The sequence below is a fragment of the Pelodiscus sinensis genome, chromosome 1 (assembly GCF_052426305.1).
Source record: "Pelodiscus sinensis isolate ZL-2025 chromosome 1, ASM5242630v1, whole genome shotgun sequence".
Taxonomy (NCBI): Eukaryota; Metazoa; Chordata; order Testudines; family Trionychidae; genus Pelodiscus; species Pelodiscus sinensis.
This window is the reverse complement of record NC_143052.1, coordinates 67,296,534-67,310,687: the sequence shown is the minus strand read 5'-3', so window position 1 is coordinate 67,310,687 and position 14,154 is coordinate 67,296,534. Positions and strand designations below refer to the sequence as shown.

Sequence of the window (14,154 nt, the reverse complement as noted above, 5' to 3'; positions counted from 1 at the left end):
AGGATGATATTCTTACAAGAAAAACTTTGCTAGTCTGTAACTATATTAAAAGGGTAATTCCCTTGCCGAATCAGAAATTGACAAATGCTATAATAGTTTAGCATCTATTTTATGTTAAAAGAAAAACCACAAAAACATCTGGCTAATAAGACTCTGCTCATGCTGAGTTTCTGTGCACCTGTTCTGGAGGCTCTCTGATATTGAGCTTTTAGTGCTGTGGCTTCTGAGGTTAGTTAATCCCCAACAATCTGCTTACTTAACTGGCATCAAACAGAGCTAGAAAGTGTAAGAGCACAGGTCTCTCAGGGTTGTGTTAGATCTTAACTCTCTAATATATAACTCTCCCTACAGTGCATGCATTAATTCTCCATGTGCATGTAATTGGCTGTGGAGCAGGATATTAGAGTAGAAATCTATGCAGACTGAGAACTGTACTTCTGTGTTGCTCTTAATATATCAGCCACATTGTCACTGTAGTCAGCTTTTCCTGTTTGTCTATCGGAGTCACATCTTCTTTTTTTTTTTTTTTTTTTTTGTCTTTAGGTTTAGCCCCTATTTTCGAACCAAGGAAAAGCTTTATCTCAGTTCAGTATCCTACAGCCATATGATTGAGCCAAAACAGTGTTTCTGCCGTTTTGATTTAACAGGCACATGTAATGATGATGATTGTCAGTGGTGAGTCCCTTTCAACCTTGTGCATTTGTACTGAATCTCTGTTGTGGAGGTTACTGCTGCCAAGAGACTAAAATAGACATGTCTGAGTCTTAACAAGGTCTGTCTGCATGGTGTGCTATAGCTTTCATTCTACGTTTTGTCTATTATTAAAAGCTTACTTGCGTAAGTTTACTTGGCAAGAAGAAAATCAGTGTGCCAATCCCAGTCCTGGAGGGAGGTCTCTTAATGCCTAACTTGGGAAAACAAAAGCTTTTTGAGGCATTTGTTCACCAGTATATCAGGGGTGTCTTTTTTAGGTTCTTTTGTATCGAAGTGGGAACCCTCCTGTGTCATGATCACTGCAAGGTCTTTAATTACCTGACCTAGCAGTGGATGAGGAAACATGCTATTTAGGCTACTGTAAGTAAATTAGCACACTAAGTAAATTAGCAACATATCTATAGCATGATATATTATGGAATTATTAAATAACAGATCCTATTGTAATAGAGATCAATTTAAAGCTGCTAGGAAAGTTTTCACCCTAAATTTATTTTACTTGTCATATCCAGTGTTAAGCTTTGGAAGAATGGTGTTAAAATTGGTAATTTGAAACCACATTATTAAGTGGTGTTTACCTGTTACCTTAATTATGGCCTGTTCACTTGGAATTTCATTGGCCAGCTGTTGCTTGTGTACCACATAGCTTGAACCATTGGAACCTCTGATCTGATTTAAAAAAAAAAGACGAAGTGGAGTATTGATTCTCTGGATCTGGGTATATAATCAGTAACGAAGAGCATCTAGATCGCTTGAGACTAATTCTCCTACCTGTACACAAGAGCATGGGACACCCAACTCCCATTATCTTTTGGAGGAATGTCATATGAACAAACTCAATTACTTGGTTAGGCTTTTTCTCTTTTTACTAAAAGTAGTGCACATTAGGGACGTAAATACTGTTTAAAAAGCTAACAGTTTAAACTATTAAAATTATATCCTTTAACTGAATTAAAAGGGAAAGGGCCTCAGGCACCTAGTTTGTCCCATTGTGGCTTCTGCAGATACTTCATGCCACCCCACCAACAGTTTCCCTTCCCTGATCAGCACAATGTCTGCCTCTGTAGCTTACTGTAGCACAAGGGGAGGTGGGAGATGACCTCGTGGTGGGGCCTGTAGCTGCTGCTCACCCTCATTGTCCAGCCTAAATGTGTTCCCCCTACCTGGCTGCCCATCCCCCTATAAAGACCCTGGGGCGAAGACCCTACTGGGCTAGTGTTAATATCAACCTTAGACCTTTTAAGAGGGGGATTGGGCTCCCAGTGATCTCTCATGAGGCCCATCGTTTCCTGGTTACTTAAGACATCTCTTGCCAGCATCTTGAAATGATGTGTTTGCTGCAGGAGAACTGTTTAAGACACATTCACAAGGAGTTAACAGGTAGGGTGGGTTAATAAGATTAATACTTACTGGTTAATATTTTACACCCCAAGGTACACACCTGTTTTGGGTACAATGTGGTGAGACTATATCTATGATACCTAAACTGGTCTACACAAAAGTGTACTGAAATAACAAAATTGGTTTTAATTGCGTCTTTTGTTACTACAGTGCAAGTATGTATTTTGAATTGTGGGTTACGTAAACTTGCATTGAAATAACAAAAAGGTATGAATTAAAACCAAAGTTAATTATTTTATTGCAAAATTATGTTTAAACATGGCCTCAGACATTGTTCAATAATAGAAACATTGTTCAATAATAGAAATTTCAGGGCATCTTACTCATTGTCCTCCATAAGCATCTGTTCCTTCTCATTTTTTTCCCTTCTGTAACGGGGTTAAGTAACTTACAGAATGTGGCCCTCATGTTAAATCTTTACTTTTGTAATGTTTTGTCATCTGCAAATCCTTTTTTAGTCTAATTTTTTTCCCTTTTTTTTTTCTTTAAGGCAGCACATGAAAGACTGCACTCTTAACCGAAAGCAACTGTTTCAAGACATTCTTTCTTACAATTTAGTTTTGATTGGCTGTTCAGAGAAAAGCACTGATGAGGAAATCGGCATTGCAACAGGTTTTTAAGTTTCCACTTCTAACTGAATGTAAAACTAGGCATTTTTTCCAGAAGGGTTGCTCTTAGAACTAAAGAATCATTAGTGTCTTTCTAGTAATCACTATACATTGTAAAATGTTACTGTATGGAAAAGCAGAAAGCTGTTTTGAATCAGTAAGTCATAGAATCATAGCATACTAGAACTTGAAGGGACCTAGAGAGGTCGAGTCCAGTCCCCTGCTCTCACGGCAGGACCAAGCACCATCTAGATCATCCCTGATAGATGTCAGTCTAACCTGCTCTTAAATATCTCCAGAGATGGAGATTCCACAACCTTCCTATGCAATTTATTCTGGTTTTTAACCGCCCTGACAGGAAGCTTTTCCTAATGTCCAACCTAACCTTCCTTTGCTGCAGTTCAAGCCCATTGCTTCTTGTCCTATCATCAGAGGCCAAGGAGAACAATTTGTCTCCCTCCTCCTTGTGACACCCTTTTAGATACTTGAAAACCGCCATCACGTCGCCTCTCGGTCTTCCCTTTTCTAAACTAAATAAGCCCAATTCTTTCAGTCTTCCCTCATAGGTCATGTTCTCTAGACCTTTAATCATTTTTGTTGCTCTTCTCTGGACCTTCTCCAATTTCTCTACATCTTTCTTGAAATGTGGTACTGGGCACAGTATTCCAGCTGAGGCCTAGTCAGTGCAGAGGAGAATGACCTCTTGTGTCTTGCTCACAACTCTCCTGTTAATGCATCCCAGAAACATGTTTGCTTTTTTGCAACTGTGTGACACTGTTGACTCATGTTTAACTTGTGGTCTACTATGACCCTTAGATCCCTTTCTTCAGTACTCTTCCCCAGACAGTCACTTCGCATTCTGTATGTGTTAAACTGATTGTTCCTTCCTAAGTGTAGTACTTTGCATTTGTCCTTATATAAACTTCATCCTATTTACCTCAGACCATTTTTCCAGTTTGTCCAGATCATTTTGAATTATGACCCTATCCTCCAAAGCAGTTGCAACCCCTCCCATCTTGGTATCATTTGCAAACTTAATAAGTGTGCTATCTATGCCAATATCTAAATCGTTGATGAAGATACTGAACAGGACTGGTCCCAAGCCAGACCCCTGTGGTACCCCACTTGTTATGCCCTTCCAGCATGATTGTGAACTATTAATAACTGCTCACTGCGAATTGGTTATCCAGCCAGTTATGCACCCCCCTTATAGTAGCCCCATTTGAGTTGTATTTGCCTAGTTTATTGTTAAGATGATCATGCGAGACCATATCAAATTCCTTACTAAAGTCTAGGTGTACCACATGCATCACTTCTCCCTTATCCACAATCCATAGTAAATTTCCCAGTAGCAGACAGTAACTCGTGCATTCAGGGAAAAACTCCTTCTTTATTCAGAAGACTCCTTAATTTCAGTGAACATTTCATTTGAATAAGAAACGAAAGAGACAAGGTATATTGCCTGGAAGGGGAGTGAAGTGGATGGATGGGTGGGAGGCAGAGGAGGAAGAAACCTTCCTTTGTTACTACTTACCTATGGAACTTAATGCAGTGTCGTGGTTATTAATGGAACTAAGTAGAACCAGGCATAATATGAATAAGCACCAGGAAAACTACTTCTACAATCCAGACATGTAATCATATTCTAATCTGTTCTGAGGGGTAGATTTAATAATTATTTTGTGCCAAAGTGTACGTGTCCTCCTCGGACCTATGATGAGAGAGACAAAAATCTATTTTAGAGATCAGTCCAATTTAAGCCCAAGTCTCAGGGTGCTTCTAGACTACATTCCTCTTTCGAAAGAGGAATGCAAATGAAGTGCTGATTTACAGATCTCATGATTCATTTGCATGATCTCTTCTGATCACTTTTTTGGAAGAGATTTTTTTTGGGGGGGGGGGAAATGCAGTCTAGACGGGGTACTTTCTGGGAGGGGATCCCTTTTTCGAAAGAACCCTTCTTCCTGAAAGAGTTTTACGAGGTTCTTTTGAAAGGTGTTTTTTGAAAGAACCCCGTCTAGACAGCAGTGTGGTTGGGTTCCCCCCCCACCCCCCAAAAAAATCTCTTCTGAAAAAGCGATCGGAAGAGATTATGCAAGTGATAAGCAAGATTTGTAAATCAGTGCATCATTTGCATTTTCCCTCAGTTGCATTCCTTTTTTGAAAGAGGAATATAGTCTAGACGCACCCTCAGAGAGACAAGACTGATGATTATGTAACTTTGCCGCTTACCTGTCCAACTTCAATCTGTTTAAAATAATCTTAAGTTTTTCAATTTGATAATGGAGTATTAGTGTACACATCTTTTAAATTGGAAAATGAAGCAAGAGTTCTTGTTAATTTCTGTAATACGCTCTATTGATATTTCTGTTTTGTTGTGTGTAAAGGCCTGAGAGAAACTGTTGGTTTTTAAAAGTATATGACTTATATCATTCTGATACCACAAAACTATTGAGCCAAATGCAATCTTTTATCCAGATATGATTTTGGAGAATGTCTTGTGAAATTCTGCAAATTTGAGGTATCGTGTAAGGTTCAGTAGAGAAATTGATTTCTTAAACATCATTTTGATTCTAAAAGGATATCCTTTTTTGGAATTGCCACCCAGTTGGATTGTTACAAATTCATTTTTAAAATCTAATGTACTTTTCATCATGGAGGGATGACTCTGTCACTCATTTTGGTTAGGGGATGTATACCGTATTTTCCAGCGTATAAGGCGACTGGGCGTATAAGACGACCCCCTAATTTTTTAGTTAAAAGATAGGGTTTCGTCTTATACCCCAGCGCCCCTCCACCTCCTTTGCTCCCGGTGTCCCTGGTCTGCTGGAGACAGTCCCCAGCAGACCAGAGGCACCGGGAGCAAAGCCACAGCGGCGGCGGAGTCCCGCGCCTCTGAGGCTTTGCGAGAGCAAAGCCTCAGAAGCGCGGCACCCCGCCGCCGCTTCGGCTTTGCTCCCGGTGCCTCTGGTCTGCTGGGGACCGTCTCCAGCAGACCAGGGACACCGAGAGCAAAGCCTCTGAGGACGCCCCGGCAGCAGGACAGCCCCGGCGTGCCTGGGCTGCCCCGCCGCCGGAGCCCCTCCACGGCTTTGCAAAGCCTCGGGGGAAGCCGGCGGCGGGGCAGCCCAGGCGCGCCTGGGATGCCCCGCCGACGGCTTCCCCCGAGGCTTTGCAAAGCAGCATACCCGGCGTATAAGACGACCCCCGATTTTGGGGGGATGTTTCTTAACATCAAAAGTCGTCTTATACGCTGGAAAATACGGTATTCAGTTTCATTTTTCCAGTTGCCTTAATCAAATGCAAGGGGAAGAGCTTAAATCAGGATCCAAAGACCTGGGAAAAGTGGTGAAGTTCTCTTTTCCTTGTCGCTCCCCCAGATTCCTCTACATACAGAAATCCCCTTTTTAAAGGATATTTACAAGTAGATGAGACCAAAGCTCTAGAAAATATACTGCAGGAATAAGCTCAGGGGTGGATAAAATGGCTTAATGTATCTTTTCAGTTTCCTGACTTTTATACATCCAGCCACACTTGAAAAGCATATTAACTTGAAATGAGTAGCACTGAAATAATAGTTGGAATATTTATATTGTCAGTATGCTGTCTGCTGAGATTTTATATTTTAATGCATAAATGCACATATCTGTTTGTAGCCACATATAGTTATCATATTGGTTTCATTTTAGAAAAATATGTCGAGAAACTTTTTGGTGTGAACAGAGATCGAATGTCAGTGGATCAGATGGCTGTTCTTCTTGTTAGTAATATCAATGAGAGTAAGGGTCACAGTAAGTAACTTTTAAAAAAAATGTCTGCAGTTAGTGTTAATAACATTGCTAAGGCCTACTAAATTCATGTCCATGAGAAACCTATGATAGAGAATGAAATCTGGTCACTTGAGCTCTTTTTTACCCTATACGATACATATTTCACAAGGGAGATGAACCTTTCTCAAATTGGGAGTCCTGACCCAAAAGAGTTGCAGGAGGAGGGAGAGTGTCACAAGGCTATTTTAGGAGATCATAGTATTGCCACCCTTACTTCTGTACTATTTTCAGAGCTGGGCTGTCAGAGAGCAGCAGCTTCTGGCTGAGTGCCCAGGTTGGAAGCAGCATCCCACCAGCAGCAGTGCAAAAGTAAGGATGAGCAGGGCTCTTCCGGGTTACAGTCATGGGCGAGTAGATTGTGTTATTTGTCGAGCCCTGAGGATGAGGATACCATATCATGACACCCAAATTTCTGCACATCTGCTGGAGGCTGTTCCTACCTTCAAAACAGAGCTCCTGGCCAGCTGCTGCTGCTCTCTAGCTGCCCAGCTCTGAGGACAATATTGCCATCTGCAGCAGCACAGAGGAATGGGTAATAATACTGTGATGCTTCCCTCTCCCCCATACACACAACAATGTTTGCATCGGGCCCTTTCCCCAGCTATTTTTTGGTTTGGAATACCTACCATTACAACACTGTGAAATTTTAAATTTAAATAGCTGAAATAATGAAATTTGCAATTTAAAAAATCCGATGACTGCGAAATTGACCAAAATGGACAGTAAATTTGGTAGGCTATTAACATTGCATACGAGCATGATTCTTATAGTAGTATTGTAAAGATAAGATCCGGTTACTTTATTTCCATGTATTACACATTTTATGGTCATCTATTTTTAAGCTTCTTGTGTTATAGGGTAAAAATTTCAAAAGGGTCTTGTGCACTTAGGAATCTACACCTTTAAGTTGCTTAAATACTTCTGACCACTTTACCTAAAATGAGTAAACTTTAAACAAAAATACATTCGTTTGTGGCTGGAAAAGAAAATGATTTCTACTATTCTTATTGGTTACAGCACCTCCATTTACAACTTGGAAAGACAAAAGGAAATGGAGACCTAAGTACTGGAGAAAACCTATTTTAGATAGTAGTAGTAGTAGCAGCGAGGAGGAACAATCTCTGGGATCTATTAAGTACGGTAAGGCAAAAATATGGCATTGGAAATAATGAGTATGGGGGGGACAGAGTTGCGGACACTTATGAAATCAAGTATGAATTTGCTTCATCTTATGACCCATTTGTATACTCCACACATGAGCTTCTTGACTACCTTTTCTTTATTGGCCTGTTCTTTGTTTTAGGATGATTGAATCCATGTATATCCTTTTAAAAATAAATAATTAAGCTCAGTGGGAACTCTTATTCCCTTTGCTAGCATGTTCTGGAGCATCCAAGATTGGAGCATGTTTAGTAGAGCACAGTTCTAGAGCTAGCTTACAGGTGCCTTGGGACATCAAAAGTCTTAGCAGTTAGAGGGATTTCCCACCTGACTTGTGCAGATGGCACAAACTGCCATAGAGTGAATCCAGCAAGAAGGTTCTTCAGAAAATCAGACTTGTTTTGTGTTTAATGCTCTCCTATGAGTTCTGCCTCGCTCTGTGCTATCCTATAAATTATTGCTAACCAGTATGATCCTACAAAAGCATTATTCTATCACTTGCTTTTTTCTGCTGCAACATTTGACTTAAAGCCAATTTTCCTGTGCCATACTATCGCCTGTTTCCTGCTTTTAAGGAGAGAGTAGCTTTACTTTCTGTAAATGTCATAGGTGGCTATTGTTTTTGGAAAGTATCCTGACAGTCGCTTAAGAAGTCTGTTTAAGATGAGAGAAATATCTTCACCAAATATACGATTAGTTAGTTCAGGTTCCACTGTGCAAGCAATCTTCATGCTGAACAGAAACACTTTATTCTTGCAGCCCATCCTGTAGAACACAAAACAAATGTTCGAGCTCTGGATGCTGTTGTGACTCCAGATGATGTCAGATATTTCACAAATGAGACTGATGATATTTCTAACCTGGAGGCGAGTGTACTTGAAAACCCCTGTGATGTACAGCTTTGGATTAAACTTGCATATAAATACCTGAGTCAAAATGAAGGGTAGGTTCTTATCTATATGTAAACAATCTGTTGCCCTTTTTATATTTTTTGTTTGAGGCTTTTCACCTATGCTACTGTAATCAGGTTTCCTTCCTGGTGTCAAAGGACTCTTTGTTTCTTTGACAAAGCCACAAATACCTTACTACTTAAAAGCAGTTAGAAAAAACTTCAGATTAGATCTTTGCTGTACACAGTTCAGTGCATGAGTAATAAATTATATTTGCATTTTAACTCCAGACAGGTTTTATTTCAGACTGGAAGTAGTTGAAATGAGAACTAGTAAAGGAATAATTGCTTTAAAACATGCACAGTTTATAAGATTACAATGGAATTAATTTGTCCAGTTACATAAAGGTAAGTACGATAGGGAGAGAGACTGATTTTTAAATCTGCCTTTGGAATGCTTGGGATGGCATTCTAAAATAACTTTTACTCAAGATGCTTTATGATGACCTGCTAGAGTAAGAACTGTCAGGCATCTTGCAGTTTTTAATCCACGTTGAGTGTCTAGGAAAATAACTACAATATATTTTCCATATTAGAATTGTCTTGCCTGTGGGATTCTTAACTATGTTTTTCATTTTATTGAAGAGAATTAGAGACACAACATTATTTTAATTATCATAATTTCTTAGTAACAACTTAGCTTCCTCAACCAGAAGCAGTTATTTCATTCTAACTTTCTTAAATATAAATTGTTCTGGAATGGGATTATCTCTTCATGTGTGTTTGTGTATTTGCAAAGTGGTAGCAGAAGAGACCCTCATCCTGACTTGGGCCTATTGGTGTTACTGCAGTATAAATATTTAATAAGCTTCCCTTTTCAGAAGTTTTTTAGAAATCTATATAATCTCATTCAGGATGAAATTTTCTGTCTAAATTTGAATTATTTTGGAAATCACAAACAAAACTAATTCTTCATTTCTTAGCATCAGCATATGAATATACCATTAGATTTAAAAGTATAATTTTTTAATTTAAAATTTGATATGTGGATAATATTCGGTGAGGGAACATATGCCTTATGAATTTGCGAGCCAGTAATGGCTTGTAATTAAATGAGAACAGCCTATATAATTTACCAAATTAAGTATCTATGGTAATTATCCAGACATGTACAAACCTGCACAAGTATATATGGATATTTCATATAGTGTGCATATTCTGTTACATGAACATTTGGGTTTTTGCATATGTCCTTGGAAATAAAAAATTAACGTACACAAATGAAGGCAGACTTCAAAAATTAACATTTAGCATGTGTAGTGAAGACCAAATCAACCGCAGATTGCTCTCTGGTTGACCCTGTTACTCTTCCGTGGATGAGAAGAGTCAGGGAAGTCATCAGAAGTGTTTTACCTGTAGACTCCACAGTAATTCAGCTTAAGGTACATGGACTCCTGCTACATTAGCTGGAGTTGCAAACCTTAAGTCGATATTCTACTTTCTGTAGCCTGAAATAACCATAACTGCTGTTCAGCCCCAAACACTGCATTTATGGGTTTGTTGGATGTACTTAGTAAGTTGTACAGCATAACTTGAGTTCAATAAAAACACACTAGGCACATACCAGTAGTGGAGTTATTACTGTTAGAATTATAACTTTGAATGTTGTTACCTTGTAAATGCTCAGATTCAGAATTTTAACAAGCTTTTGTATTGACTGTAATTACAATATGAACATTGGGTACAAATGTGATTTGCATGAGGAGATAGTGATCCACAATTTCTGTATCAGCGCTTGCCAAACTGAAAGATTCATGAGCATCTGGGGAAAAATTATTCATTATGCTCTTTTATTTTTTCTAACTTTAAATGAGGCTTAAAAATATCCTCCTCTTATCTCTTTGTGTATGTTAGTGGTTTCCAACTTGTGAACCAGGGACTGACTGACTGGGGGGCTGCTGACTATGACAAAGATTTCCAAAGGGGTCTGCACCTTCATTGGAAAATGTTTAGGGGTTTGAAAACCACTGGACTGCACCTAAAGCTGCTCTTGTTTCAGGACTGGAAGCTTCTCTGTGCTTTCTGCTCCTGCAGGGGGTGGGCTTTAGCAGAGAGACTCCCTGCCTGGAGAAGCGGTGAGCAGAAAGACTTTCAACTGAAAACCCCTGCTGTGGTGGAGGGTAGAGAGACTTCCAGTGCCAGCAGCATTAGCGTTGACAGATAAGGAAAGTGAACTGAAAGAAAGACGGGCACACTTGTTTATAAAGGAATGACTTTTACTAAGACCATGCTATGTGCAGTAAATATTGAGCTAAAGAAAGTTAAATGGAAGGAAAATTAAATGAAAAAGGAAGTAGGCAATACGATAGTAACGTTGATTCGATTTACATGTCTCAGTATGACAGTGGAAAATGCGTGACCACCATGTGTGTTCAGTGTTAGTAAATGAAAGTATGAGGTCTAGGGATGTAATTGTATAAACAGTTTACTAGTGGGCCTGGGCTCATCAATTAACTTTCACTGTTACACCATCTTAAAGGCAGCAGCATGGAGTGGGGAGGGAAGAGCAGGTGGAAGCCTTTTAAGCAGGCTCCCAGGGAGCCATTCTCCCTCCTCCTGTGGCTTGTAACTGCTGACATTTTCAGCGGTTACACATTTACCAAAATAAATGAATTTTAACATCCCTTATGAGGTCAGGAAAAGTGAACATCAACAATAGTTTTCCCCTTAACAAAGAGGAAGAATTAAAATAGCAAAAATAGTCCTTGTTAAAGAAACCAACTGTTCCTCAAAAAGCCTTTGAAACATCTTATGTTGTGATCATGTGAATTGCAAAATGCAAACAAGCATATGCCATTAGTAGTACCGTTCCATTTCCTGCAGAAAGAGACGTACATAAAATTTATGATTGGGGAACAAACAGCCATGGACCTGAAAACCATTCCAGTGTCACATGGTGCCAAGCCTTGACACATTGATGAGCTCGTGAAAATACCTAAAATAGACCACTGTACATTGAGGCAGTATTTTGCATTGCAGCTTGAAGAACTCATAGACACAGTTTTTTCACCTCAGTTGTGTGTTACATGAAATTTCCCAAAATAGGTAAAATAGGTTGAAGAGCTTTTATTTTGCAAAGAAATTCCAACCTGTACAGCCAGTGATAAAGTCTTGGATACCTTCATAGTAGGTCTTCACTGGGCTGTGTGAAGGGAGCTATAGGTATGACTAGATAGAACAGTGGGGTTTCCGAATGAATAAAGGAAGTGACAGAAATAGCAATTGGGACATTTCTGTGAAAAGTAAACATAGAAATTATTTAAACTTGGAAAACTACTTATGTCTGGTGTCTGACAGCAAACATTATGCAACTATGCAGTTTGAAACAGGCCCAGTCTTTTCACTAAAATCTCAGGCTGTGTCCTTACAAGCAAAAAACAAATATGTTCAAATTTTATAGATCTAAAGCCCTGGATTAGATCAGATTGGATTAGGTAATTACATTTTATGAAATTAAGTAAAGTAGCACTACTATCCAAATTCAAGTGTCCCTCTTGAATCTGGTTTCCTGAGTAGTTGTGTTTTGTTTTGTTTGTTTGTTTGTTTATTTATTTTAATTTTAAGAAGCGGCATGTGGTTGTGTGGAACTTTTTTCCTCCTTCTCCCTCTGCCAAGTTCTTAAATATCTGTAAGAGAACCAAAGTACTAAGTTTAGGGGCAATAGCTCTGCTACCAGGGATGCACTGGTAAATTGCTAGGGCTATACCAAACTTACATATACATGGAATTTTAATCAGAAACTGTTTAGTTACATTTTAGAACACTACTTTGTGCTGCAGTCCTCAGAAACATGGACCCAAGATGTTTTGAGGGCTGCAGAGGAAGAAATACAGGTGGGTAGGATGGAATTTCCTTCTCTGAAATAATTCTTCTGATGATCTGGCTGTTAAAAGGTGATCAGGCCCATTATGACTTGTAAATACAAGGTCATTGGCTGAATTGCAGTGTTTTTGATTTGTTGAGATATAGAGTAGAAAGTCTGTTTGCATATAAGTAATTTCAGAGGTTTGTATACATAACCAAAAGTACACACAAGGTGTTTTAATCTTCTTTTGACTTTCTTGCATAAACACAATCATTTTAGGTCAGTGTAAAATAATTCCTAAACAAATCCTTTCCTGAAGTGGGATAAATACAACTAGCCTGAGCAGTTCTCTATAATTTTATGGAAGTTACTTGCAGTTTGTAAACTGATATGCGTAAATGTAGTCCATCATTTGATTGGCAGTTCAGAACAGTACTTGTGTTACTTAAATGGTGGTGAGTAGTTAATTACCCCAAAAGGGTAGAAAGTTGTAACTTCCTATAATGTGCTGTATATAACAGATGAAATTTTGCCGAAGAGTGACCTTTCAAGAGTTTCTACTACCCCCCTTCCCCTCCCGGCCTTTAACTTCTTTGTAGGTCAAAGGGTTAAAGAGTTCAGGCCACGGCAAACCCCAGTGAAAATTAACCACAATCTGTTAACTGACAGTTTGTTCCAAGGAGACTGATACGTTTGTTCTTTTGTAGAGTATGTGGTGATATGTAGTTTGTATAAATATGAAAAAGTGTGGTATTTCTGTAGCCATCAGTTTTATAATAACAAGAAGCATTTAAAATACTCCTTTAAAAATTCTGATATCTGCTAATTTGGCATTGTCTTCTGAAATTATCCATTTCCATGTTCCATCTCAAATGAGCTCTAAACAAATCTATGTTCACTCTTCTCTTTAATATAATGGCCCAATTTTTTTTCCACAGTTCATCCTCTGAGTGCTTGGATTCAGCTCTAAATGTTCTAGCTCGAGCACTAGAAAACAACAAAGAGAACCCTGAAATCTGGTGTCATTACCTCAAACTATTCTCAAAAAGAGGAACCAAGGAGGAAGTGCAGGAGATGTGTGAGACAGCAGTAGAGTATGCACCTACTTACCAAATTTGGTGGAAGGTGAGAAAATTACATAATGTACTTCCAGCACCTATATATGAATACTATAGTTAAGTAGTGAATTTTAGTGTGCAACAGGAAGAAGGCATTTTGTCTCTTCCTCCTTCCTTCCTCCCCCCCCCCCCATATGCTATCCAAGCTAATACAGATTGAACCTCTCTGGTCTGGCAGCATTCATAGTCGGGCATGATTTTAGTTAGTCGTAGGTCCATTTATCATGGGTATGGCCAAGTTTCCTGTGGCCCCATAAAGTTTGTTTACAACTGTGTGTTCTGTGTTGCTGTTGAGCTCTGATTTACCCCTAAATGTCTTTTAAGAGCCCAGTAAGCAATGGAAGTGTTGGTAATGTTGCTAGACAATATTGACAGCCTGTGGTTCAGCACCAGTCAGGTCATGAGCGTGCTAGACTTGAACGGTCAACCTGTACCTTAATTTTTAAAAAGATCAAATAAATGATAAAAAGCAAGGAAATTTACAGTTACGTTTAAAGTGCTATCCATAGCAGGGTCCATTACCTACTGCACTTGATTTGATGATCAAATTCATCTGAGACAAGGTGTT

The 14,154-nt window shown here is 39.0% G+C and overlaps 1 protein-coding gene across 2 annotated transcripts in view; it reads left to right on the top strand.

Moving 5' to 3' along the window:
* Window positions 1–14,154, top strand: part of ZFC3H1 (zinc finger C3H1-type containing) — a 65,964-nt gene that overhangs the window by 31,824 nt on the left and 19,986 nt on the right. For both annotated transcript variants that reach the window (XM_075931838.2, XM_014572789.4), the window contains exons 17-22: window positions 544–675; window positions 2,606–2,727; window positions 6,413–6,514; window positions 7,571–7,693; window positions 8,474–8,657; window positions 13,407–13,593. In XM_075931838.2, coding sequence (XP_075787953.2) covers window positions 544–675; window positions 2,606–2,727; window positions 6,413–6,514; window positions 7,571–7,693; window positions 8,474–8,657; window positions 13,407–13,593 — 850 coding nt within the window. The remainder of the gene's footprint in view (window positions 1–543; window positions 676–2,605; window positions 2,728–6,412; window positions 6,515–7,570; window positions 7,694–8,473; window positions 8,658–13,406; window positions 13,594–14,154) is intronic.